The 26,692-nt window shown below is 39.8% G+C and overlaps 1 protein-coding gene across 1 annotated transcript in view; it reads right to left on the reverse strand.

Moving 5' to 3' along the window:
• Nucleotides 1-26,692, reverse strand: part of LOC136876161 (cytochrome P450 4C1) — a 101,664-nt gene that overhangs the window by 43,873 nt on the left and 31,099 nt on the right. Inside the window, exons 4-5 of the mRNA XM_067149880.2 lie at nt 16,662-16,847; nt 13,494-13,563 (exon numbers count right to left, since the gene is read on the reverse strand). Coding sequence (XP_067005981.2) covers nt 13,494-13,563; nt 16,662-16,847 — 256 coding nt within the window. The remainder of the gene's footprint in view (nt 1-13,493; nt 13,564-16,661; nt 16,848-26,692) is intronic.

The raw sequence follows: 26,692 nt of genomic DNA on the forward strand, positions 1-26,692 counted from the left end.
GCCGTTGCGCGCTTCAGGAGTGACTCCCTATCCTTGTGACGTCATCAGCCGTGCTGTGAGGCCTGTAGTATTAGTAGGTACTGGTTCGGCACGCATGTCTGAATCCGCCTTAAGGCGTTATAGCTTCCACATACTGTTAACAGATGGCAGCACTATACATAAAAACAAAGTCGCATATATGCGAAATCGCGGATAACGAATCCGCGTATAACTGGGTTTACCTGTACTTCATTGCGGGCCGAATCTGGCAGGTGCCAGGAGAAAGAATACGAGCCGCCATTTCGAGCCACTGCTGCTGCGCTACTGACATCAGGTGGACTTGCCCCGATAGTATATGACTGCTACGTCACAGATCTGTCACGCATGCTCATATTTCACGGGTAAATACGTTTACTTTACAAGAAAAGAAATAGGGAAACTTAATTTCTGAATGGCATACATACACTGAAAAAATCAAAGCAAAGCAAAGTCATCTCCCTACAGGCCATGAAGGCCCTTGGAGGGGTGGAAGGTAAAGGCTTCCACTATCCGTAACCTCGGCACTTGATGGGGTGGAGTGGTTAGCTCTACGCCCGGCCGCCTTTGCCCCCAGGAATTACCCTGGTACTCATTTTTGGTGTAGGCTGAGTGAACCTCAGGGCCGTATGCACCTCCAGAAGTGGAAATCTCATTTCTTAAAGTTTACGACTTCCTGACGAGGATTCGAACCCACGTCTTTCCGGGCGAGCCGAGCACGCCTTTACCGCCTCGGCCAGGCAGCCCCTATACATACACTGAACTGGTCAAAATGTCCTTATAACCTTCCACATTTAACATGCTTTGCAGTGTTAGGAGAGAACCAAGTTCCTTCCATGAAAAAGACACCCGTAGTCTCAACCCATCTCCAATTTTCACAGTAGACACTGTACATCCTAATATACATAGAACATTATTTCAGTAAAACAAAATGTCATGTTCATAATGCACAGTCATGATGTCCCCGTTAAAATTGGCGATATTACGAATATTTTAACAAGTGGAAAGTGAAAATTTTTATTGTCTGCTTGTAACTGCAGCATATCATTTGGGGAGTTGTGGCGAGCTGAGAACGAGTTTTTTTCGTCGTTCAGAGGGGTGACACACCGGCAAGACTGTGCCAAGGTCAGAGCAAACCACGTGACTGCCTTCGCACGCGCGCAACCCAGCTTGTTTCTGGAATAGTCTGCGCCAATTAAATGAGACCATCAGCCAATTACCATTCTCGCTGAAGATCACACCTCCCTGGCTAATTAGATAAAAGGCCTTGTTTCGAGTAAATCGCTCTCTTAATGCTCTTAATGTTCTTGAAGCTCTTACTCTGGATATCCTTTGTCGTGTTGTGCTGCACCACATTCTCAGACCACGTGGAGAAGTAATTTCAATTCAAGTCGACGCCGTTCTGCTAGAATTTAGAGAAACCATTAGTGAACTCTATGGAATAAAGACGCCTAGGAGCCAAGTTAAGTGTGACAGTGTAGACAAGCTATTTATATTCGGCGTGTGCTTGTGCAAAATACTTAATTTTGTCATCTCAGTTACAGCTTGTGACCGGCATTCTACGGAAGTCATCTTAGAATTGAACATCTCAAGATGGATAATTCCGCAACCACCGACAACATCATTTCATCGAGGGACACCTGTTGCAGAGCCTCCATGGAGCTGTAAAATGTGAGGCGTATCTGGTAATTGGAAGGAGACTGACCGGAGGAGTATGCTGGAATAACTGACTGTCGACGAGAATCGAACCCCATCAAAACTTGAGTACCTTTTTTAATTTAATGTATCTGTCTTACCTTTTGTACAACTAGAGGTCTTTCTTCTTAAGTCGTAGATCTATTAGTTTGTTGTAGTTAGAAATATTTCATTTTTCCACTTCTTAAGGTGTCGTGGTAGACTAGGTACGTGTGAATGAAATTTTGGAATCTATTAGAGTAGACATGTAGGTTGTCTTTGAATGATTTCCCATGCTTAAGGAACTTTATATTTAATAATCACTGACCACACGATAAATCTACTTTCCTTGTAATGTTGAAAGTTACTGGATGGAAATTTGCGTGTACATTTAGAGTGAATAGGGTCGAACCTAGTGTCTTTCAAGATCACTTGTTGCATTTATGATGAAGTCATCTAATTTTACGATATTCCATGAAGATCAGTAGATGTAATAATCACTTAAATAATAATAATATTAACTAAAGATCGGGTAAAACAGAAGTAAACGCTCGTGAGCCATAAAACTACTGTAGAGTCCTTATATGTGAGATTGAATGTGCTCTGTTCATGAAGGGTCTGGAATATGGCCAATCCTGAGGGATACTTGTTGTATAATTGTGCAGTTGATGATTTAATGATGATATTTGACTTATTCTTGTGTATTGGGAGCGCAAGATAGAGTATAATTATTGGAGCACGTGTTGCGAGTGTATTTCACAGGTAGGAAATAAAAGTAATACAAGTAAGGCTCACGCTTGCGGTAATTTCAACCTGTAGCCCAAATGATGGTAGTGCTTATGGATTTTACTAGAATCTTCCATTATAATTTCATGAGTTAGATGGACTTACATTGATATGTGAAATGCGTTTCTACCAAGTGATACCCATGACTTCGATCACTAGCCACTATAAATGAAGGATAATTTCAGTACACGGATTATTTCTGCTAGACATTACGCGTCCCGACCACCAATAAAAATCATAAATAAACGTGCCAAACAGGATTCGATGTAAATAATGTACATAAAAACGGGTTTCCCTAGTGTGAATGTGTGTGTGTATGTAAATATGTATATTTCTCTTGTGCCATGTTGGTTTCATTTAATTTTGATCTGGTCACGCACTCGCTGTGACGCAGATTACACTCATCGTTGTGTGTTGCCTTAAGAAATAATTTTCATGCCCTTAAGGGAAAGTTTGATTAAGTTAAGTCGAGGAAGACTAGGAAGAATTTATTTTCTTAATTAGCCAGATTTAAAAGGAAAGATCATCTCGTTACTTTATGAAGGCACTCGATTTGTAAATAAAAATTATTTAACTAGCTCACACGTTGGTAATGTAAATTTCTAAAATTTAAAATACCTTAAGATTAATTTGAATAGAAATGCAACACAAAGATCAGAGGTAGAAATTTGTTAGCCGCATGATTAATTGGAGTTATGGAGAAAATAAGTCATTAATAATTAATTCAAAATAATTATTCTGAAATGCTAATGACGATCATTAGGTAAATGATGCAGTGGAAAATTAATAAGAACACGATCGTGTGAGAATGAAACATAGGTGAATTAAATGATGGGAAAATAATAATAATAATAATAATAATAATAATAATAATAATAATAATAATAATAATAATAATAATAATAATTAATTAATTTGAGAATTTCGAAATCAATTCTCATTTTCTACTGAAGTTCATGTTGGTGTCATTGACTATTATTAACTACTGTAAATGACAAATTCAGTTGAGTACATCTTAAAACCACGTGTTGAGACTACTTTGAATTGGTAAAGCTTTGAACACATTTATTGTAAAACCCTCGTTCGCAAGACAGCTGTTAATCAATTTTTGTTTCAAGTTCTATGTTAATTTATTTAATTCTTTCAGTCAAATATTTTGATTTGAAAAGGCAAGTGGCCTAATTTTTCTTTGGTTTCATTACAGCACAGTAAGGCTGGAGATTAAGAACACGTGTCACTCTAAATCGAGGAAGAAATGCAATATTATGAAAGTTCTATTTTTGTAAACACATCAGCAAGAGTATTTCATTTGTTTGTTTGCTTATGTGAATAAATGTCAGAGTGTTGTTTTAACATTTCTTTTTATCCTGCTTGGTCATCAATCCCTAACAACCCTTAAATGCCTCTAGAAAGTGATAGCCAACGATCGAACGGTCCACCTTGGGATCTCTCGCTCGATGGCTGGGCTTAGCTCGGGAAAAATGGGGGCAATACACAGTTAACATTTAATCATATAGATTCGATCACCAGCCTCCGATATAAGGTAACGCTGCATCTGTGTTTGTCTATACCTTTCGGGTATTGTTTTACAAGAATGAAAATAGCACCTGCATTGCATACACGTCACTAATACAGTAAGTCAAACATATTCTTTGTCGTAATATTTTACTTCTAATTTTGATAAATTATTCATAATTTACTCCATACACTATTTGAGTAAAAGTATTCCTGTACACGTAATCTAGAGCCTAGATGCCACTACTGTCACTGCTACGGTTATAAAAGTGGGCTGAGAGCTTAATGTTCAGTGCTGTGAGATCCCTACAGCATCGTTGGAGCAAGAGAACTTCGTGATTTCGAACGTAGAATGATTTACAGGTTGTCAAATCAATAAGCAATCCACCTTCCTTAGATAGCTCAAGACTACTGTTGGGGACGTGATTGTCAAGTGGAAACGAGAAGACACAACCAGCACAAAATCACGGCTAGGTAGGCCAAGTATGTTGACGGACAAGAGCCATTGAACATTAAATAAGACGGGAAAATCACATGTCGATTCTTTTGATTGGAAGATCAAATAGCGTTTAGGGTAATTTGTAGCGTATATTATAATTTGAAACCTGTTATAAAAGCCTCAAAGTACACTCTTTTATAGCAAAGTGCCATTACCTAGGAATTTCCCAATGCTGCTAATTTGTAGTTAACACCCATTGCTGTGTATCAGACTGAAGTTCAAGGCTGATATCGCCGATGTACGCTAAGCGCCGTATTCGAAGGTGTCTGGTCACTGGTCTATTGACAACTGGAGACATGCAATTGAATCGTTTGTTGCAGAAACAGCACTTCTCCACTTTTTGACACTATATGAGTTATTAATACTGCCATGATTAATGCACGAAGGGCTACCATTTTGTGCAGAAAAAACACTTCTACCATATATCTCTGCCTGTCAGTCGCGAATGAAAGTTTCCGTTTTGTGCAGAAAGAACACATCCTGGAGAGGTGTTGTTTTTACTTCACTTGAGTCGCTAGGAAGAGGTGTAAAAAAAGATGCAAAAGTCGTGTTTCATATAAATCAATTTATGGAGTTCCAGTATGAGGCAAATCATGTCTTAGGAAAATACTGTATTGATGGACTGTGCATTCATACTTTCAAGTTTCTTATTTCTGCAACCCATCCCCCTGTGTTACCAACTGGACTTGCTTATCCACAAGGCTGTGTTCCATTGAATGAAAAGAAATTAGCAGATATAAAGAAGTTGGAATCTTACATACCAGAAGAACACCATGAGTTTTATAATGAACTGTTTGCATGAACAACATCAGCGCAATAGAAGTGAGAAGTATTGTTCAAAGATAAGAGACTTACATGTTACTTGTATTATATTGTGTTGTTTTGTTTTACGAACTTTGGAAAGGGACATAAAAGGAGTATTCTTCTGTTTATTTTTCTATACAATGTGGTCTAATCATAATATGTGCAAATAAGTAAGTCTTAGAAATGACTATTAAATAATGGCTTTAAATACCGTATTTCCTCAGTACAAAATTTGTACTTTATTTAATAAAGTTCCTTTTGAAATTGAAATGACGTTAAAATCAATGTTACACTTCCTTGTATTCTCAATAATGGTGTTTGTTGCAGAAACAGCACGTCTCCACCATTTTTAACAAAGTCTGTAAAGGAACGTATTGGACTAATTCATACAAACAACCTATCTGTCATAGTCATTTCAACAGTAGAATAAGCATAATAAATATCGGAAGGATAGATATGACATTACACACTACAGACAGTTTTTCCTGTTTTCTGAACAATTTGGTACGTTGGAGAAGTGTCGTTTCTGAAACAAACGATTCAATTGTATTAATGATTCATGCTATACCACGCAGCAGTCGATGGGTGGATTTGGGTGTGATGAATGCTAAGCTAACGATACATATGCAATTATACAGGGTGGTCGGAAACAACGTGAACGGGTACATGAGCGGTAGAGGGTTGATGATACTGCTAAATAATTCTGAAAAACATAACTAGATATCTCACGCTGTTGTCATTTAATCAGCTGCTGCTGAAGTTAGCCAATCAGACCGCTTCGTGGGTGAATTCATATCAGCTTTGTGAAGCGGTGCTGTTAAATCTGCATATAGCTTAATGCCGGCTTGAGAGCACTATCGAAGAAAAATTGTAAAACACGAAACATGCCAGGATTTGAAGCCAGATTCAGTGTTCTTCAGATCAACTGGCCATATACTATCTAACTAGATATCTCACCACAGAAGCTCATACACAGGACTACATTCCGGCACTGTTTCGCTCCATGTGCCCCAATAGTACTTATATCCTCGCGGATGGTTCCAAATTCGATGGCTCGGTGGGATATGCATATTACTGCCAACAAACGGGAGAATGTGGTATCTTCAAACTACTGCCCGAAACATCTGTTTATACAGCGAAAATTTTATCTGTATGTGCTGCACTTCGTTTTTGTCAAAACAAGCGATTCGATTCCACTCTCATCATTACGGACTCTCGAAGTGTTATGAAGAAATGACAAAAACTTCAGTGCAATCTCCAAACCCATGGTTACTTGTATGACATCGCGGAGCGTGCTTTTAATATTTACTCTTCAGGTTGCTCCCTAGCATTTCTTTGGGTCGAAGGGGACAGTGGAATTTTTGGCATTGATAAGGCTGACGCACTGGGCAAACGTGGTGCATCGGAAGGTCTACAGCGCTGCAACTCCCATGGATGGACTTTATTCCCACTATTCGACAACAAATTCGTTACAAGTGGTCTACGGAATGGGAAACACCTCAACTTCATAAAGGTAGAGCTTAAGCTCTCGTACAACGCAACGTCCCTCCTAAGCCATGGTGTTATAAGTTTCATCGGTCACGAGGTCTAACGGTTTCAGTTTTCCGAATGAGGCTAAATCATGGATCATTCCCTTCACATCTACATCGCATAGGGGTTTTGGATTCACCACGGTGTCGATGTCGTTATGCGGAGGATGGCGATCTCTACCACATTTGGTTTAAGTGTGGCCCTTACGATGCCATTTTCTAACTGCACTATGTCATCTACAAGTCCGTTCCCGACCAGCGCTGCATTGGTGTTGCAAGGTGAAAACAATTCAGGTCTCAATGCTCTGATGGACGTCTTGAGAACCGTGGATGTAAGAATTTGACTTTGTGCTCATTGCATTGTTGCCAGTGTTTTGCGTGTTCTTCCCCTCTCCTCTCGGAAAAAGACATTCTTCAGTGTGGTTTTATATACTTGATGAATGTTGACGATTTGGTTTTTATTTCTTATAAGTACTTTGCACTGACAATATATTTTTGTATGTGTGCTGTGAGTGTTCATTGTACAAGGAGGATGACGAAGTGTTGTTACAATAAAGGTCAATTAAATAAAAATAAAAATTCTTCTCCAAGTGAAGGATTTGAAGACGGACCTCCGAGCTGACAGAATCACGTCATAGCAAGTGCGCTACGCTGACAGCGGCTGAAACCCACGTTGTGTTGTGTTTGATGCTGATTTCTCGGCATCGGTAGCTACTAGGCGATCGGTCATTTACGGAAAAGCTAGTTAAGCAGCCATGTGGCATGCGTATAATGGACTTAGGACTCAAGTTGCAACCAAAGTCGTCTTCGATTGGTACCCTCAGGCCCGTCTTAAGCTTAGCATCATTGCCTCGCAAAGCCCGTTTGAATTCATCCACGAAGCGATCTGGTGGCTGAATTCAGTGGTCGATAAAATGAGAACGGCGCGAGGTATCGAATTATTTTTTCAAATTATTTATCAGTATGACCAACCCTCTAACGTTACATGTAACGAGCTTTAACAGCTTCATTTCAAGTAATACCCTCTAACGCTCACATATCCGGTTCACGTTGTTTCCGACCATACTGTATAGCAGAGCCTTTCTCAGGGTGCATGCACTGTGCACGGTGCAAAAGACGACTTCGCTTGGTTGACCAGAGTTCAGACCCCCACTCCTCGATTTGGAGCAATAGCGCTGTCTCTCTCTTTCCCCACGCCTGTCCCGCTCGCTCCGCCTGTCTCCCTCTTCCTCACTTGCACCGTAGCGCTTCAAATCCGTGCCGAGATGAGCCGAGTTGAGCCGAGCTTAGCCAAGTAGCCCAGAGACGAAGCGTTGGTCCGAGCCGAGTGGGACCGATGCACTGTGCACAGGGACTCTGTGAGATTTTGGGCGTTTGAGAGGCCCTGCTGTATAGTATTGGCATTGGCAGTTTGGTGGAGATGAGGTGACAGTGTAGGTGTGTTTTCATGGTAAGGACATAGTCCTTTCGGAACACTAAGAGGAGTTCAATGAGGGTAGGCTATAAGGATATTTCGATCAGCCGTGTGTTGTCTATGGTAGAAGCTAGCATTTCGGAGATGGTCACTATCTTCTTCAGCATAGTAATGCTCCTTGCTATAAAGCAGGATCTGTTCATGGGTGGTTTGTGGATGATAAGGTTCTAGAAATGGACTGGCCAGCCCAGAGCCTCTACGTCAATCCTATCGAATGGGTTGAACTGAGACGGCGACACGCTCCAGACCACAAGACGCTCATTACTACCTACGCTTGCTACAGCGTTCTATGAAGAATAGTCTGTCATTGTACCGGAGACGTTTTGACATCTGGCAGTGTGTTTCTCCCCACAGTATTCAAGCTGTAAATAATTAATAAGTGAGGTCCTACCACGTATTATTGTCCAGTACAAGGCAGTACACCTAGAGGACAGTTTCGGATAGATAGGTGTCCGGATTCTCTTGATTAGATGATTCAATAGCATTTAGGGTAATTTGTTGCGCATAATATCATTTCAAACCTGTAACAAAAGTCTCGAAATACTCTTTTATAGCAATGTGCAAATACTACTACTACTACTACTACTACTACTACTACTACTACTACTACTACTAATCTATATAAATAAAGTTGTAGGGGTTCCCCTGTCTGTAATTTTGTTTTTGCAAGTTTTTCAAATATTTATCCGTTTTAGGTCAACTCAAGACCGTATCAGTGTTTTCTTTTCGTGTCTGTTTGTCTGTTTGTTCCACCATCACGGCGAAACGGCTGGATAGATCTGGACTAAACTTCATATATAGAGTATACTCATGCCGGCGAAGGTTTTGATATGCATGTGATTTAAAAAGTTTCTGAATAAACGGGTGTTTTATACGAAAACCAGAACTGTTTTCTTCCATTTTCTCTTATACTATTGATTTTCTGTAGAATCCGTGGAGTATATGTGAAACAATCCCTCATTATAAACAAATTTTGTTATGTACACAATTTCGCTTACTCTTCAAATGACTACTCCCTGTGGGTGGGGGCGGTAGAATAACACCCACGGTATCCCCTGCTTGTCGTAAGAGGCGACTAATTGGGGCTCCAGGGGCTCTGAACTATGGAGCGTGGGTTGGCGACCACGGGGCCCTTAGCTGAGTCCTGGCATTCCTTCGACTTACTTGTGCCAGTCTCCTCACTTTCATCTATCCTATCCGACCTCCCTTGCTCAACTCTTATTCTTTTCCGACCCGGACGCTATTAGGTTTGCGAGGGCTAGGGTGTCTTTCATTTTCACGCCCTTCGTGGCCCTTGTCTTCCTTTGGCCGATACCTTCATTTTTCGAAGTGTCGGACCCCTTCCATTTTTTCTCTCTGATTAGTGTTATATAGAGGATGGTTGCCCAGTTGTATTTCCTCTTAAAACAATAATAACCACCACCACCACTCTTCAAATGACGGAGAAAATTACTAACCTACAGGTTACCATGACAACGTCTCTGACTGCTCGTCAGCAGCGAAGTAACGCATTGATATTTTCGCCGGTTATTCCTTGGGTAGAAAGCGAGAAAGACGTCAATAGGCTATTCTGCGGGATTTTGGCGAAATACCGCTGGAGGTTACATTCGTTCTCGAATAGCACTAAGGAGCTCTGTTAATATTTGAACAGTACCACGGAGTGGAGGCCATTATTTCACACCGTAAGGCGTTTTCTGGCATTTGAGATAATTTTTACTGTATTTCTATTCTACTTCTGTTTTTCGCTTTAATTTCTTGCCTTAACCTTGCCTCTTTAGGCTTAAGTAATAACATCATAAGTCCTCTTCTTATCTGTTTACCTAAGAAACCTTGCACCTAAATTTCACCTCTGTTACCGCCTTCTTATATCCATAACTCATACCATCACAATTTATTGAGGGGCATTTTATTTTCAAATACATCCACTTGGTATTTACATATATGTAATATCCGGCTGTCCTCAGTTATAATCCTATTTTCTATTAATTTCAACTTCCATAACTGTATTACTTTCTTCCTTAATTACTCCGTATGTATGCGAGTGCTAATCCCGAAACCTGGACACACTTTTCCTTGAGGAAAATTTCCAAACTGTTTCATTGTATAACTTTTGGCCCTGGAAAGTATCAAAATATGAATGCATTTTAATGACGGTGCAGAAGGTCGTTTCGGGGTAGTTGGTGCTGAACGGTAAGTCGTTTTACAAAACAGATAGCACAATCACCGTTCAATTTGGAGAGATCTACAACTTTGGTCCTATGACTTATAGTCGTGTCTCGATTGCTGATACGTTAGATAGCACTGCATTTCTCGATTATAATCAAATCTCTCCAGCTCGACTGTGACTGGCATTAGGAAAAGGGGCCTGTCTTTATAATGAAAACGCTCCATCTCTACTGTGAATGGCAGTTGCCAAGTGAGCCCGCCGTTCTAGTAGAAACTCCCGAACTCGATTGTGATTGGTAGTAATAAATGTGGCCTGCCATTATCAGCAAAACTTTCCCATTGCCTACCTTACATCGGAATCAACGTATGGTGTCATCCCTGTTATGTTTCTTGGATAGTGCTAAGAGACATGCAATTTAATATAACCTTACTCACTGCCTTTACAGTAATTTACGGATAAATCCGTATAAATTGTAAAATACTGTACCGAAGCAGGGTACATTTGCTAATAATAATAATAATAATAATAATAATAATAATAATAATAATAATAATAATAATAATAATAATAATAATAATAATAATAATAATAATAATAATAATAATAATAATAATAATTGTTCCAGGGGTACCCGTGGAGCAGAAAGAGGTGAAAGAAGGTGCTAGGGTGAATGGGTTTAACTACAATATCTAAATTAATTTAAAACTTTAAAAAGGTTATATTTTTTTGAATTTAAAAAAATCAACAAATAACAGGTACAATTAGCAAATTTGGAACAAGTCTAGGAAAATACAATGCAGTGAATTCCACAAGTCCTGGGCTTCAAGCCCCTCGCTTTACAATTCTTGAGCTCCTAGCTCAAATTTACAAAGTTCACAAATTTACACACGGGCATAAATCCCCTGATACGTGGAGAACTTAAACTACAATATCAGGCCTTCCAGAGGCACTTTTTCAGAAAAAGAGCTAAAGTGCTCTCGGTATTCCAAGCCTACTCAAGGCAACACATCAAGAAAATCTAATAATCACTGGCCTTACAAGGCACTATTTACAAATAGAAATCTTATTACACAGGGGTATCTAGTACCCAACCTACAGGGACTTAGTGAAAAGAACAGGTTAAATAAACGGCCCAAGTATAACTTGAATGGAGTTGAAGACTGAGCTCCAAACATTTTTAAGACCTATAGGGAACTTGGCCGACGAAACAGGGGCTATTCCCAAACTATGGAGGTGACTCGTATAAGAACAAATTAAGACATTACGAAGAGGAAGAAAACCAGTTACAAAACGTAGTCACCTCAAACCAATATGAAGGGAAGCTCGAGAGGGTACATCACCCTCTATCCCCGATTTACAGTTAAAGATTTTATGAAGTTATTACATAACCCGGCAGAAGTTACATCTGTAGGAAAACTAGGTTACATAGTTAAAGATTCGGACCTTTCACTCAGGTTAAACTGCGGAGCTAGCAAGAAATAAAGATGTTATGTGGTCATTATCTTGTCGGAGTGCTGCTGCCTGATGTAAGAGGCGCCTCCCGCCTCCTGCTTGATACACACACTAGGTTAGATGACGATCAATTGGCCCAAAGACGAGAAAATCCGCGGTTTACAAACCCTCGGAGAAAGTTCGAGACCTTTCACGAATAAACCAGCCACACCCTCTCAATTTATTGGTCGATTCAAAAGTTACACTCAAAATCGAAGAAGAAATACGGGATTGGTTGGAAATTAATTACAAAATTAGGGATTGGCTAGATTCAAAACTGGCGGAAAGAAAAGGTAAATATTGCCAACCCAAAAATAAATGAATATCAATTACAAAAAAAAAAAAAAAAAAAAAAAAAAAAAAAAAAAAAAAAAAAAAAAAAAAAAAAACCAAACAAACAAACTTATGAATACAACACTTCTTCAAATCAAAAGTTCTTTCAGCCAGGCTGAGTGGCTCAGACGGTGGCGCTGGCCTTCTAACCCCAACTTGGCAGGTTCGATCCTGGCTCAGTCCGGTGGTATTTGAAGGTGCCCAAATACGACAACCCCGTGTCAGTAGATTTACTGACACGTAAAAGAACTCATGCGGGACTAAATTCCGGCACCTCGGCGTCTCCGAAGACCTTAAAAAGTAGTTACTGGGATGTAAAACAAATAACATTATTATTAAAAGTTCTTTCACTTCGCACCAGGGTGCATGATCATAGTTTTTAGTAGTGACACCTGTGGAAGAATGTCCAAACTTCTTGACAAATGGCAAACAGAAACAAGTAGAAATACAGTCAGTTCAGGAAACTTCACAATAACAAAATTATACCATTTTTTAGTGGTGACGTCTTCAGAGTAAATTTATAAGTTGGTCTAGTTTCAAGTTCATTGTTTCCCCGGTAGAGGAGTTCTTTTAGGCGCTAGATTTCAATGCGCGGCGTTGGGGTGTACCCCCCGATATAATAATAATAATAATAATAATAATAATAATAATAATAATAATAATAATAATAATAATAATAATAATAATAATAATAATAATAATAATGGCTTTACGTCCCGATAACTACTTTTACAGTTTTCGGAGACGCTGAGGTGCCGGTATTTAGCCCCGCAGGTGTTCTTTCACGTGCCAGTAAATCTACCGACATGGGACTGACGTATTTGAGCCCCTTCAAATATCACCGGACTGGGCCAGGATCGAACCTGCCAAGTTGTGGTCAGAAGGCCAGCGCCTCAACCATCTGAGCCACTCAACCCGGCAAATGTGCAAGTAAATCGATCTGTACTAACATGCCAGGAAATCGCCATGAAATAGTGGGTTCGAACCCCGCTGTCGGCAGTTCTGAAGATGGTTTCCCATTTCCACACCAGAAAAGTGCTGGTTCTGTGCCTTAATGAAGGCCACAGCCGCTTCCTTCCCTAACCTAGCCCTTTCCTAACCCATCGTCGCCATGAGAGTAAATAAATAAATAAATAAATAAATAAATAAATAAATAAATAAATAAATAAATAAATAAATAAATAAATACATAAATATTTTACTTACCTGTGAACTGCATTTACGTAATCAGCTTCTCCACCTAATTGGGCATTTACAGCTGTTCCCATCGCAGTTTCTGCAACAGCACAAGTTTCATTCCCATTGTTTAGATTACGAATATACAGTACATTAGTGAGTAGCATACAAAAATACATACATATTCATTGTAGACTGTTATGCCTTTGAGCGTTCGGTCTGCAAGTCTCAGTAAATTTACTAAACGCCTCCACAAACCTCTGTTTGTAACTAACTCTTTGGCCTCGTTTATTTGTATACCTCTTATTCTTAGATCGTTTCAAACTGAGTCTAACCTTCGTCGTCTTGGTCTCTCTCTACTTCCGTTATACTCCATGACTGAATCCATTATTCTCCTAGGTAACATAACCTCCTCCCTTCGCCTCAGATGACCCACCGTCGAATCTGGTTTATGCGTACAGCTTCATCAGTTGGATTCATTCCTAACGTATCTCTTCATTCCGAGTACCCTCCTGCCATTGTTCCTACCTGTTTGTACCAGCAATCATTCTCGCTACTCAAGTCTGTCAGTTCAACTTATAATTAATATATACTGAGTATACCAAGCTTTCACTCCCATACATCAAAGTTGATCTGAAAACAGACCTATGTAAAGATAGTTTCGTCCAGAAGCTGACTTCCTTCTTACGGAATACCGCAGATCGCAACTGAGAGGTCACTGCGTTAACTTTGCTATACCTTGGTTCAATCTCACTTACTGATTGTATGTTTTCCATGTAACCGTGAAAATGTATTTTTCCTCATATTTCATTTTTTATTTTTTATTTCTTTCTACATCAAATGCAGGCTGTCATGGAGACAAAGAGTAGCTTGACAGCTTTTACCGCGCACAATTGCTACCATCATAAAGATGTATGTTGAACCGGTTATATACACACACATGTATTTTACAGTGTTCTAAGTATTATATTCGTATTCTACAGACTGAAAATCTCCACTTAGTATAAAATAAAGTTCTCGATCCAGTCTGTCTGTTTGTGAGGGCTAATCTCAAGAATCACTGGACGAATTTTGATGCGGTTTTCATCATTCTATTAAACATTTCTCGAGAAAGGCTTGTGTGTACGAACATTCATCTAAGACCAAAGAAAACCGAGTAATAACGATTTCAGTGAAGCAAGGCGAAGAAATAAAACGGCTGTTCGTGCGCCTTTCTTTTAGCTTACGTTGGCTAAACCGTTAAAGATACATCTATACTATAAGGGTAAGCATTATTCAGAATAAAGATACATCTATCTTTAATATATAGCTCACTATAAATGTTTTTATCTCAGAGTAACGATTTAAATGCAGCAAGTCGAAGAAAAAACGGTCGTCCGAGCGCCTTGTTAGCTAACAAGTAAGTGGAAGCAATGCCAGGACTTAGCTAAGGCGCCAACCCACGCTCTCAAGTTGAGAGCCCCTGGGGTGTTAAAGGGTCTAATTTGAGCTTGGGGGCGATTAGGGAGGGCGAGGGGGGCATTAACGTATTTTTGGTTGAGATTTTCATTCTACTATTCAATAAAACATTCACCAAAGGAACATGTATTACAATTAAATATTAGTGCGGCGTGATCACTTACCATTTGACTACACACTAAGAAAATAACACTGCCAGATGATTGTCCACTATTATATACATTACATTTTAATTAATGAATTAATTTATTTATTTTATGCCTTTGTATGTGGCGAAGTTAGGGCTCACGGCCCTCTCTTACACTTAGCTACAACATACAGTACACAGTCACATGATTTGGAAAAATAATATTGTTAACAGTCTCTGGAAACTACCTACGTTAATAGAGTAATGTTATAACTGATTATAATGGCTATTTTTAATGATTAATATTATCTATCTACATCAAAGCAAAGCAAAGTCATCTCTGCACAGGCCACGAAGGCCCCTGGAGGGGCGGAAGGCAAAGGCTTCCACCAACGGCAATCTCGACACCCGGTGGGGTAGAGTGGTTAGCTCTACGCCCGGCCGCCTTTGCCCCTAGGAATTCACCTGGTACTCATTTTTATTCCATTTTAGCCGGCTGAAACGAGGAATTATAGGAATTATTAAAAAAAAGCAATTTGTAGAACTCGTGTTGTCTTATAAGCTAATTCTTTCCTTTATTTTATTGAATTATTAACAAAATTATTAGCGGAAATACACCGGAAATTCGCCGCGGCTAGCCGATTGGTATAGCGCCACAACAAGTAGTGGAGACTTTGCATGTGCTCTGAGGAAGGGTAACAGGGGTATATTTTTTGGCAAGGTCATGGACATCTGTTAGTTTCTTAGTGCGTAGTCAAATACTAAGTGATTTTTAATTGTATGAACACGCCGCACGAATATTTCATTTTAATAATACACGTTTCTTTGGTGAAAGGTTTATTGTTTAATCTAAAAGAAACTATTATTACCGCACTTAAATTGGTAAACTGTCAACCTTTACCTTTTCGCTCAGAGAAAAAGAAACTTACAACTTTGTAGGATTTTTTTTTCTTTCAGTTTTGGTGTATATACACCAGCCCCCCAACCCCTCCCAGATATATTCTGCAGACTCGGGTACTTTTTGTTGTCTGTACATTTTTGTATCCCCCCACCCCGACTTATAATTCCCAATCGCCGCTACTGCCTGTACCTTCCTGTTACAATTATTATTACTATTATTATTATTATTATTATTATTATTATTATTATTATTATTATTATTATTATTATTATTATTATTATTATTATGTCCGACTCGTTGGCTGAACGGTCAGCGTACTGGCCTTCGGTTCAGAGAGTCCCGGGTTCGATTCCCGGCCGGGTCGGGGATTTTAACTTTAATTGGTTAATTCCAGTGGCACGGGGGCTGGGTGTATTTGCTGTCTTCATCATCATGTCATCCCCATCATGACGCGCAGGTCGCCTACGTGAGTCAAATAGAAAGAAACCTGGCGAGCCGAACCCGTCCTGGGATAACCCGGCACTAAAAGCCATACGACATTTCGTTTCATTATTATTATTATTATTATTATTATTATTATTATTATTATTATTATTATTATTATTATTAACAAAAAAGCACTACCACTTTCCACGCATGCATTGAATCAGAATGTCTAAGATGGAAGGGTACTGACTGGTCAGTTCTCTTGTTGACTTATAATACAACTTACCACATATGATGTCGAGAGTGCATGACGTAACAAGTTTGTTGATGTTAACAAAGGGCTCATGGGTCAAATCCTTTAGTTTGTTGACGAGGATCTCGCTGTTATGATTGAACACTGGTATGTAGTCCTCTAGGATCTTGAAGTGAAATGCAGGTGTTAAAGTTTTCCTGCGGGAGTGCCATTGGCTGCCTGGAAAAGGAAGGTGAACTTAAGGATGCAAGCTAATGTAGAAGAACACTATAATAGCTATGTTAACTGGATCATAACGCAGACCTAAGATATGTAGGTACGAACCTGCTGTGTTTCATATTGATTTACATACAAATAAAGATTAGACAGGATTTATGTAAAATCTAATTAAAATGGGTGGTTCTTAAATGATCAAAATGTCTAGAGTGAAGTTAGAACCTATTCTTACTTGTATTTACATTTTGTGCTTATGAATAACAAAAATTATCTGCTTAGAAAAGAACAGCAAATTTTTTCTGAACAATATTTCGTTATTGAAGTTATTTTCTTTCTTTCTTTCTTTCTCTCTTTATTTCTGAATCTGCTTACCCTCCAGGATTAGTTTTACCCTCGGACTCAGCGAGGGATCACACATCTACCGCCTCAAGGGCAGTGTCCTGGAGCATGAGACATTTGGTCGGGGATACAGCTGGGAAGGAGGACCAATACATCGCCCAGATGGCCTCATCTGCTATGCTGAGCAGGGCCCACCATTTGTCTGGAGAAGTGGGAAATTATGGAAAAACACTTCGAGGATTGCTGAGGTGTGAATCGAACCCCCTCTACTCAGTTGACCTCCCAAGGCTGAGTGGACGCCGTTCCAGCCTTTGTACAACTTTTCAAATTTCGTGGCAGAACCGGAAATCGATCCCGGGCCTCCAGGGATGGCAGCTAATCACACTAACCACTGCCGGGCTGAGTGGCTCACACGGTTGAGGCGCTGGCCCTCTGACCCCAACTTGGCAGGTTCGATCCTGGCTCAGTCCGGTGGTATTTGAAGGTGCTCAAATACGTCAGCCTCGTGTCGGTAGATTTACTGGCACGAAAATGAACTCCTGCGGGACTAAATTCCGGCACCTCGGCGTCTCCGAAAACCGTAAAAGTAGTTAGTGAGAGGTAAAGCCAATAGCATTATTAATTATTATTTATTACACTAACCACTACACAACAGAGGTGGACTAAAGTTATTTTCAATGATTCAAATGGACCTTTATTCGAGCGTTGACTGCTGTGAGCATGTTTGACAGTAAAGCCACTCACTCTTAAGGTCTTGGAAGTCATTAAGTGATTTCTATATCAACCTCCCGCAATGAATATCACTCACTCACTCACTGGTCGGCGGTTGCAAGGTAGGCTTCGGCCTACAGGGGCCACACCTGGTTCATGGTCCGACAGCTCTGCATTCCGACCGACCAACCTAGCAGAAGAGGGTTGGACACGGCTCTACCGTAGCTCTACGCCTCTGCATTCGGAAGACGGAGAGGGACTGGTCGCCACCGTCGGCTATCCTGAGAATGGTTTTCCATGGTTTTCGATTCTCCTGCACTAAGGCGAATGCCGGGAGAATTCCTAGTATACAGCACGGCCGCCGACCCTCTCACATTCACCCCGAATCTCCCTCTCCAATACAAATCTCCTGATCTGACAAACGGCGTAACTGTCTATCAGGCCCGCTTTCCCCTTCAGGGGAGGAATGAAAAAATTGAGTAGTAGTAGTAGTAGTAGTAGTAGCAGTAGTAGTAGTAGTAGTCTCCATCAGTCAAGCATGAACAAGCGACAAGCATAGACGTACTGGGAGGAGCGTGCTGGTAGTGTACGAGAGAAGTGCTGGAGGGGAGTGCGAGAGTGAAGTGAAGAGTGTCGGGAAAATGATTGGTCTTGAACAATACAGGGCAACTACAGGAAGATGGCAGGGGAGAGTTAAGAAAGAAGTAGTTTACAGTGGAAGTATTTTGGAAATGGGATCGAAGATAGAGATGATGCTGACAGCAGGTTTTTTTTTTGTATTGCTATGTATTGGGGGTGTGGAATTGAACCCCGGGCCGAGTTTGAATGGAAGCATGGGCTGGGAAGATATGGAAGCAATAAGAAAGATAGTAAAGGAGGTGTCAGAAGAAGTTTATCAGGTCGAGTAAATGAAGAATAGGATGAGGGAGCAATCGAAGGAACGCGAGGACATGAAGAAATGGGTTCAGGCAATAGTAGACAAAACAATAGCAAAGGTGAGAAATATCGAAGAAGAAGAAGACGCAGTTTTAAGAGAGAGAATTGAGAATTAGAAGTTTAGAAAAGTAGGTGGACAGTTTGAAAAGAGAGACAATAGCCTACGGCCAGGAGAGGAGGAAGAAATGTTTCTTCTTATACGGGATGCAAGAAGAAGTGGGAGAAACAAAAATAGAGACTATTTATAAAGTTGTGGAACTCATACAAAATAAGTTGAAGATTAATTTTAGTGAGGTAGATATTGACGATGTGGAAAGAGTAGGCAAAGCAAAGGGTAATAGGCCAATAAGAGTGCAACTGTTTTTTACCCTTATGGCGGAGGTAATATTAAGAAATTCAAGCAACCTTAAAGTAAAGAAAACGTGGATTAGGAGAGACGTGGGAAGAGAAGGCAACGAGAACCTGAGGATACTACGGAAACATCAGGGGAGAGCAAGAGCAAAATGGCTGAAGGCGGATCTAAGCGGGCTGCAGCTGGTGGTTTCCAACGAAAAAATGGAAGAGGTTTTGGAGTATAGCAGATTTGAAGGCTATGGATGAAGAGCTCAAGAAGGAAGAGGACCTGGGTTCAAGGCAAGACGAGAAGAAGATTGCGGATCAAGAGGAACAAAGGTTTGAGGTAAGAAGAAAAAACCAAGAAGTTAATGAGAGAGGTAATATGCGGCTAGACCAAAGGGATCAGGGCCGTGCGCATAGAGGCGCGCGGCTGTGAGCTTGCATCCGGGAGATAGTAGGTTCAAATCCCACTATCGGCAGCCCTGAAGATGGTTTTCCGTGGTTTCCCATTTTCACACCAGGCAAATGCTGGGGCTGTACCTTAATTAAGGCCACGGCCGCTTCCTTCCAACTCCTAGGATTTTCCTATCCCATCGTCACCATAAGACCTATCTGTGTCGGTGCGACGTAAAGCCCCTAGCAAAGAAAAAAGGGATCAGGGCGGCGAGGTGGTGACAGAGGCCCAAGATAAGCCTGCCGCAGAACCTGGGAGTGAAGAGCATAATAGAGAGGGAAGTGGAGTGAGGGAGTTTAAGGAAGGGAAAGGAAATTTGATGAAAGGGAGAAGTAGAAGCTTAAAGGATTTGTGGGGGAAGAAAAACAGGGGTACAGAGGAAAAAGATACGAATATTCGCCACAAATCACCAAATCAGGGAGGGAAGGGAAAGGAAAAGGAGAGGGTGGTGGTGACAAGGAGTAAAAACAAGGAAGGTAATGGAGAAAGTAGATATAGTAACTTATAACTAGACTTGAAGGTAGGTTTTGTGAATTTTGAAGGGTCACTAAGTAAAATGAGTAACGCTGAGGTGATAAATGTGGTGGAGAGTTTCGGTATCATTGCTCTAGTGGAGACTTGGTGACCAAAAGGAAAAGAGATAACCTGTGGTGGGCGTATTGTCAAATGCAAAGCAATAAAAAAGTAACAAAGGGCGATCGGCAGGAGGAATAGTAGTACTGATCAAGGAAGAGATTGAGGAGCTAGTAGAAGAAATTGGGAGCGGAATGGACGAAGGTGTTTGGTTGAGACTGAAATTAGGGAGAGAAAAGGGTAGAGAAAAGAAGGTATGTATAGCATATGTGTACTGTCACCCTAGGGGATATCCATACGCTAACGGTAAGTGTTTCGAGGAGCTATTTTTAGAGTTTAGTAGTATAATGGGAAAGTACGAAGAGGATGGAGTGATACTGTACCGTTCCCGTCTGAAATACAGTCCACCGGCGCCAATCGGAGAGCTGCGTGTTCGGTTCTTAAAAATTGATCGGGCTAAAATAAATTAAAAATCTCAGGATAAAATAAATACCATGGGTATATGAACGGGAAACAGTATCATATTTCCGAAATAAAATACAAAATAAAGGGGTAAGATGGATTTATTGACTATTAAACATTATTGAAATTCGAGATAAACAAAAAATAATTAAAATATGGCTCAAATAAATGCCAAAAAAAATTTAATATGTGCCGAGCACATAATTAACATAAATTTACAACAAATTACAAAGGACGGGCAATGTCCCGTTTCAAAATGAAAACATTTACAAAATCAACGCAACGACCTGGGGAAGTAATTCACACTTCGCTTCGACCTACGCAGTTAAATTCATTTTAACGCATCCTGACGGATATCATTTAAATTATAATTACAGGACATACCGCGACAGAATAAAATTATGCTAAATCCGATCCATAATAAAACTATATAAACATCACTTTTCATCAAATCAATATTTCAGGGACCTTAGCTTACATCTACACTGAATTTACTTAACAGACCGTTCTGTTATAAATTGGATGGCTTAGAAGCCTGCTTCCCAATAGAATGAGTTTCGGACTCATATTTAAGAACAAATCCTTTTCAACGCTGGCCATGACATAATCAACAACAATCCAAGTAACACAAATGAATACAAAAAAAACACTCTCGGAGAAACCTGTAATGACATGCAATAAAAAAAAAAATAATATCATCTGTGTATTCAATATCTGAAATATAAACAATAAGATACTAGACTCCTTCATATAAAAAGAACGCCGAACTCCAGGCTCAGCCTTCCGTCTGTTGATCTTTCACTAGCACGCTGTAATATAAATCACGGAACACTTCTATGCGCCTGCTATGAAACATCTTACTTCGCCAGAAAAGACTCTAACTAATTGGTTTGGTAAATCTTGCCTGAGAAATTCTAATATGTTTGAAAACATAAATTACGCTGCCATTCACTTCTCTGTTCATTTAATTAATACAAGGCCTCAAACTCAAACAATGGGACCCATACACATTCCTATGGCCTTAACTACATATTCCAATATAACACGGCTTGCAGATATGATACTCAACACATCTGGCCTAACACTTTGGGGTCCGTGAGTTCGATTCTCACAATCATAATGAACACTTGAGGCAAATCAGACCTCTCTTTTTCCATGCAGCTGACACCATTATATCTTTCCGATATTCACATATAGTAATCTCAGTTACAGGCTAATCTTGCCTTTTTCTCGTAAAAACATAACTCAATACCAATTAGCTAGTTCTCTCTGCGGATCTAGAAGATATTAGTTCGACGGTGCACGTATACGTTGGTCATCACTGCCATGTATTCCTATAAACGTGCTACATGCAGGGGGAAAAAAAATACCTTACTAAATTTTATTCCCAGACCAAACTTTAGGCTGTGTAGCCTTCATACTAAAAGAGTCTACATCTTGTACCAAAATGGAATACACAGTTACCTTTAGACATATATATCCTCATCTACACCTAATCATTTCCCTCTTTCCCATCTAATAAAAAGGTAATAAAGTAAAATATAAAAATCAGGGTTCCAAACATGCATTTCCCTGAAACATGACACTAATCTATAAAAATTCAACATAGCTCAGTCACAACAAGACTGACATTTACATTTACATTACATTACACTGGGATCGAATTAGCCTAATTCCTTCTATCTAAGCATGCCTATAATTAAAAATGAACTTAACTGGTAGCGTCTCAGTTTCTTCATGATTCCAGGCCACAGCGTCCAGCAAATTACGCCATTATTGCACCAAACTGCATGGCGTCATCAAATACTCTGCAAGTCTTTTCTTCTCTCTTCATCATTATGTAATAGTGCTTCGCACACACCATTTAATTGTACCGATACGATGACGACGGTTCGTACAAGTCCTTCGCGAAACCGAACGCGTACCGGACACGGTATTTGCACAAACCGTATGCAAATTACGCATACGCGGGTACGGAAATATCGACAGTAACTATCGTTTTATTGATATTATCCCGTGTCACCACCGCACTTTGACATACGTGATACCTAATATTATTTATATAGCAAAGGTATTTGCTCTGTTAATATACTATGCACACTCGTAACTGCAATCTAACACTTGCATTCATGTAATGCATATTTTCAGAAAGGAAAACGTTTCAGCTTCACAAATTTACTATTCATATGTTCAAACTGGTCACTTAAAAAAGGTTACTTTCCTATACCACTGGCTTAATATCAAAAACACCGACCCGCGCGGTTCACACTTCAAAAGCAGAGTGACTTTCCATTTCCAGAGGCTACTATATACACCAAGCTCCCGGTATTAGTCATGTCTTAGGGGATTCCACTGACGCGATGACGTTGCTGCTCACCCACTACTCTGCAAAGCGCTGATTCAATAAAAATATGTTGATTACTTTATTAATTCAAATTAAGTATTGCAACTGTCTACAGGTAGTTCTTTTAATGTTTAACTGGCTTCTATTTTATATTAAAACCGTGGAGTCTAGCTTTATAACAAATTGCCTGATAAAATAAAGAGTAGTACAGCACTGTAAATTTAGAAGTTGGTAAGACTGACTTAATTTGTTTTGTAAATCCCTTCATTCTGCCATATCGCTTCAAGGGCTGTCATTGGTTCTTTTATGATCGGCCGCTCTCAAACACTCTCGTGCATCCCCGAGTGACTCATACGGAGTACGCGACATATTCACTGTTGCTATGCTTAGATAAGAAGCTATTACTGATGTCACCCGATGACGGAATACTGCATTACGCAACTTCTAGGTCGCATCGTGACTCCCTTCGAATATGAACTGAAAAATATTACAACATATTATATAATTGATATTTGGGGCATATATGATATGGCACATTCTCCCCATACCCCGTAAAAAATATGTGAAAACGTATTTTTTTATGATTCACTACTATGGCTCCATTTCAGTTATTCTCTCGGATAATAATATTTCACGTTCAGCTAGCAATCTCTCCTTCTCTTTCTGAGCTTCAAAAAATATTTCCAAAAGAGCTTGGAACTTGCGTTCATTTCCGTCACATTGATGACAAATTTCTGCTGGTAATGGGTCTGTGTCTTCTATATCTGCCATGTTTACATCCTCTGTAGCTTCTTCTCCGTCTTCTTGATCCACGTCTTCTTCTACTGGGTCATCTTCTTCGTCGATGTCATCATTATCTTCGTCATCTCCTAAGTCATCATCTTCTTGTACTTCATCAATAGCTATAAATGAGTCATTTTCCTAATGGCTCCAGTATTCGTCATATTGTAATCTGCTGCATGTGGATTCAATCCTTTATTTTGTTCTGCTTCCCGGAATTCGCGGTAAGCATTGCTCTCTGCACCATGGTTTTGGCCACGCATGTTTCCCTGTATGGCCTGTTGCCATTGATCTTCGTCCTGTCGTTTACTTCTCAACTCCGTCACGTATCTCTGCGACTCAGCATTCCTTTGTTGATAATCAGGTCTTTGTCTGAAATCATTCCGAAAATCCATATTCCTTCTATTCTCCCATCTATTGTAAGGTCGCCGCTGACCTGCATAACCTCTATGCCGATATCTAAATGTTCGTCCATTCCTTCCATATGAATAATTATTTCCTCTATTATCATTCCTATCGTGGGTATATCCTTGTCCTCTCCTATCATCTGGATAATTATTGAAATTCCATTCACCTCTCCGTGATTGCTCATTTTCAACTGGTCTAGCTTGCTGTGATATCGTCTGCGTTCCTGAACTTTGCACTCGACCTCCCTTCCTAATCTTAGGTGGTGGACTTCTATCTTCCGTTAAATCAATCGTATGTAAAGTCTCCGAATGTCTGATCCTTGGTTGATTTTGTGTAGAAGTTAAATCCAACTGACGTAAAGTCAATTCCGCCTCAGTCGCTGTTCTAACATTTGCTGCTATTAGAGTTCTCTGCACTTCCAACGGTAATTGTCTAGATATCGCTACGATCATCTCGGATTCGGAAGGTGGTGTGTCCAAATCTCTGAATTTGATAATTTGGGAAATAAAATAATTCGCAAACCTTGTTGGAATGGTAGCAGGATATTTTTTTGAATAAAGCTCCATACGTAATGACTGCTGTATAGATACATCCCAGAATTTCTTTAAGAATGCTACCTTAAATTCCTCATACGTACTGAATGTATATTGGAATGCCATCATCCATTCTAAAGCCGAATCAGATAAGAATTTGCTAATTGTACGTAATCTTCTATCAGCTGGTACCTTCGCATCTGTCATATAATCTTCTATCTCTCGAAGAAATGCCCTTGGTGTTCTATCATCTAGTCCACTAAATTTACGGGGTTTATCTTCTGAAGATGTACGAAATATGTTATAAATTTGGCCTCCATTCGTCTCTCTTGGCGTAGATGATTTTTCTTCCGGTCTTGGTAAATTCAACAGATCGCTAAGTAGAGCTGGTTCACTAGCTTGACTCGCTTCTCTTTCAATACTATCATTCTGCATTGAACACTTCACCCTTGCCTGCAATTTGATCTACAACCTCTTTTCTCAATTCCTTTTCCATCGTCCTCATCTTCGACTCAGTTTCCCGTTGTTTTTCACCTAACTTCGCTTCCAACTGATCCGCATTCTTCCGTTGTACTTCGGCTATCTGGGCACTAATTTCCTCCGTAATATTAGAAAATCTTTCTTCTGTAGCCTCGCTTAAGTGGTCGATCGCGCTTCGATTCTTGCCTATCTCAGTTCGCGCCACCTCTAAGCTATTTGTCATTTCCTCCAATTGCTTTTCAGTCTTTACGGCTCCATCTGTTATTTTGCCAGTTAACTCCTCAACGGTTTTTCTAATCCGATCTACCTGTTCCTCATTTCTATTCTCTATATCATCCATACGCTTCTCTAAACGTATCATCCCTTCCTGACAGCACTTTTGAACATGATCAATCTTTTCCTCCAGTTTACAATTCCCCTGTACTATTTTACCAGAAAGTTCATTAATGTTTTTAAGTTCGCGATTTATCGCTTCCGCAGTCACCAAGTCTATTTTCTCCGTAATCTGCCGCATACGCTCCTGTTCACGTTTTTCATCTTCAACCGCTGCTAACTCAATTGTTTCCATGATATTAGCCAGGTTTTCCTGATTACGCTCCCTTTCACGTTTTTCCGCTTCCGCAGACACCAAGTCTATTTTCTCCGTAATCAGCTGCATACGCTCCTGTTCACGTTTTTCCGCTGCTTTCTCCGCCAAGTCCATCTTAGCCAACAGGTCAGCTAAGGTTACTGCCATAATACCAAATCAAATACGACTACGCGGCCTAGAATCACTTCCGAAAACTTTAAGTGTGTTCCCCAGGTTTATAGATTAATTTCATCAGTTTCTGCGATTTACGTTACTCAAGGAAAACAAACAATATGGCTTCACAATACGCCATGCAGAAACTACCTACCGAATGTCAATAATGTTTTCATCACGCGTAATCAAAATAAAATCCACGCGTATTCAAGTATTAAGAAAAATAATTTAATCCATAGCCCGAAATATTTTAAATAAATATAGGCTTTTCCTAATATGGGCTCAAAACTATGCATTAGACAACAATGCCTAACTATATTTGCATATTATCTCCAGCTAAAGGATGATATTTCCCGTTACAATGGTCCATACACCTTCAACCTTCAATAACAATGCCACTATAGTTATCCCTTTCCATCCGAGATTGAGGCTATCTCGTGTCCCTGACTGAATCTAAATTACAAACCTACCAACGCACTGGCTATTTAAAATTTGCTATACAAACAAATTATTCATGCTATGTCTACGATCAATTATATCTGAAGGATATAACAGCATCTGCCTCACGTGAAATCATTTTATTGTTCACGAATTCCAATGGAATCATTCGATATTTGACATGCCTTTCTCATCGGCTATCATATTCTATGCCCGATATCTACCATATAAAAAATATAAATGCCGATATTTTCCCAACGTAATTTAATATATTCAGTAATTACTAATTTTTTCTAAATATATTTTGACTTC

This window comes from Anabrus simplex, chromosome 6 (genome assembly GCF_040414725.1).
Source record: "Anabrus simplex isolate iqAnaSimp1 chromosome 6, ASM4041472v1, whole genome shotgun sequence".
NCBI lineage: Eukaryota > Metazoa > Arthropoda > Insecta > Orthoptera > Tettigoniidae > Anabrus > Anabrus simplex.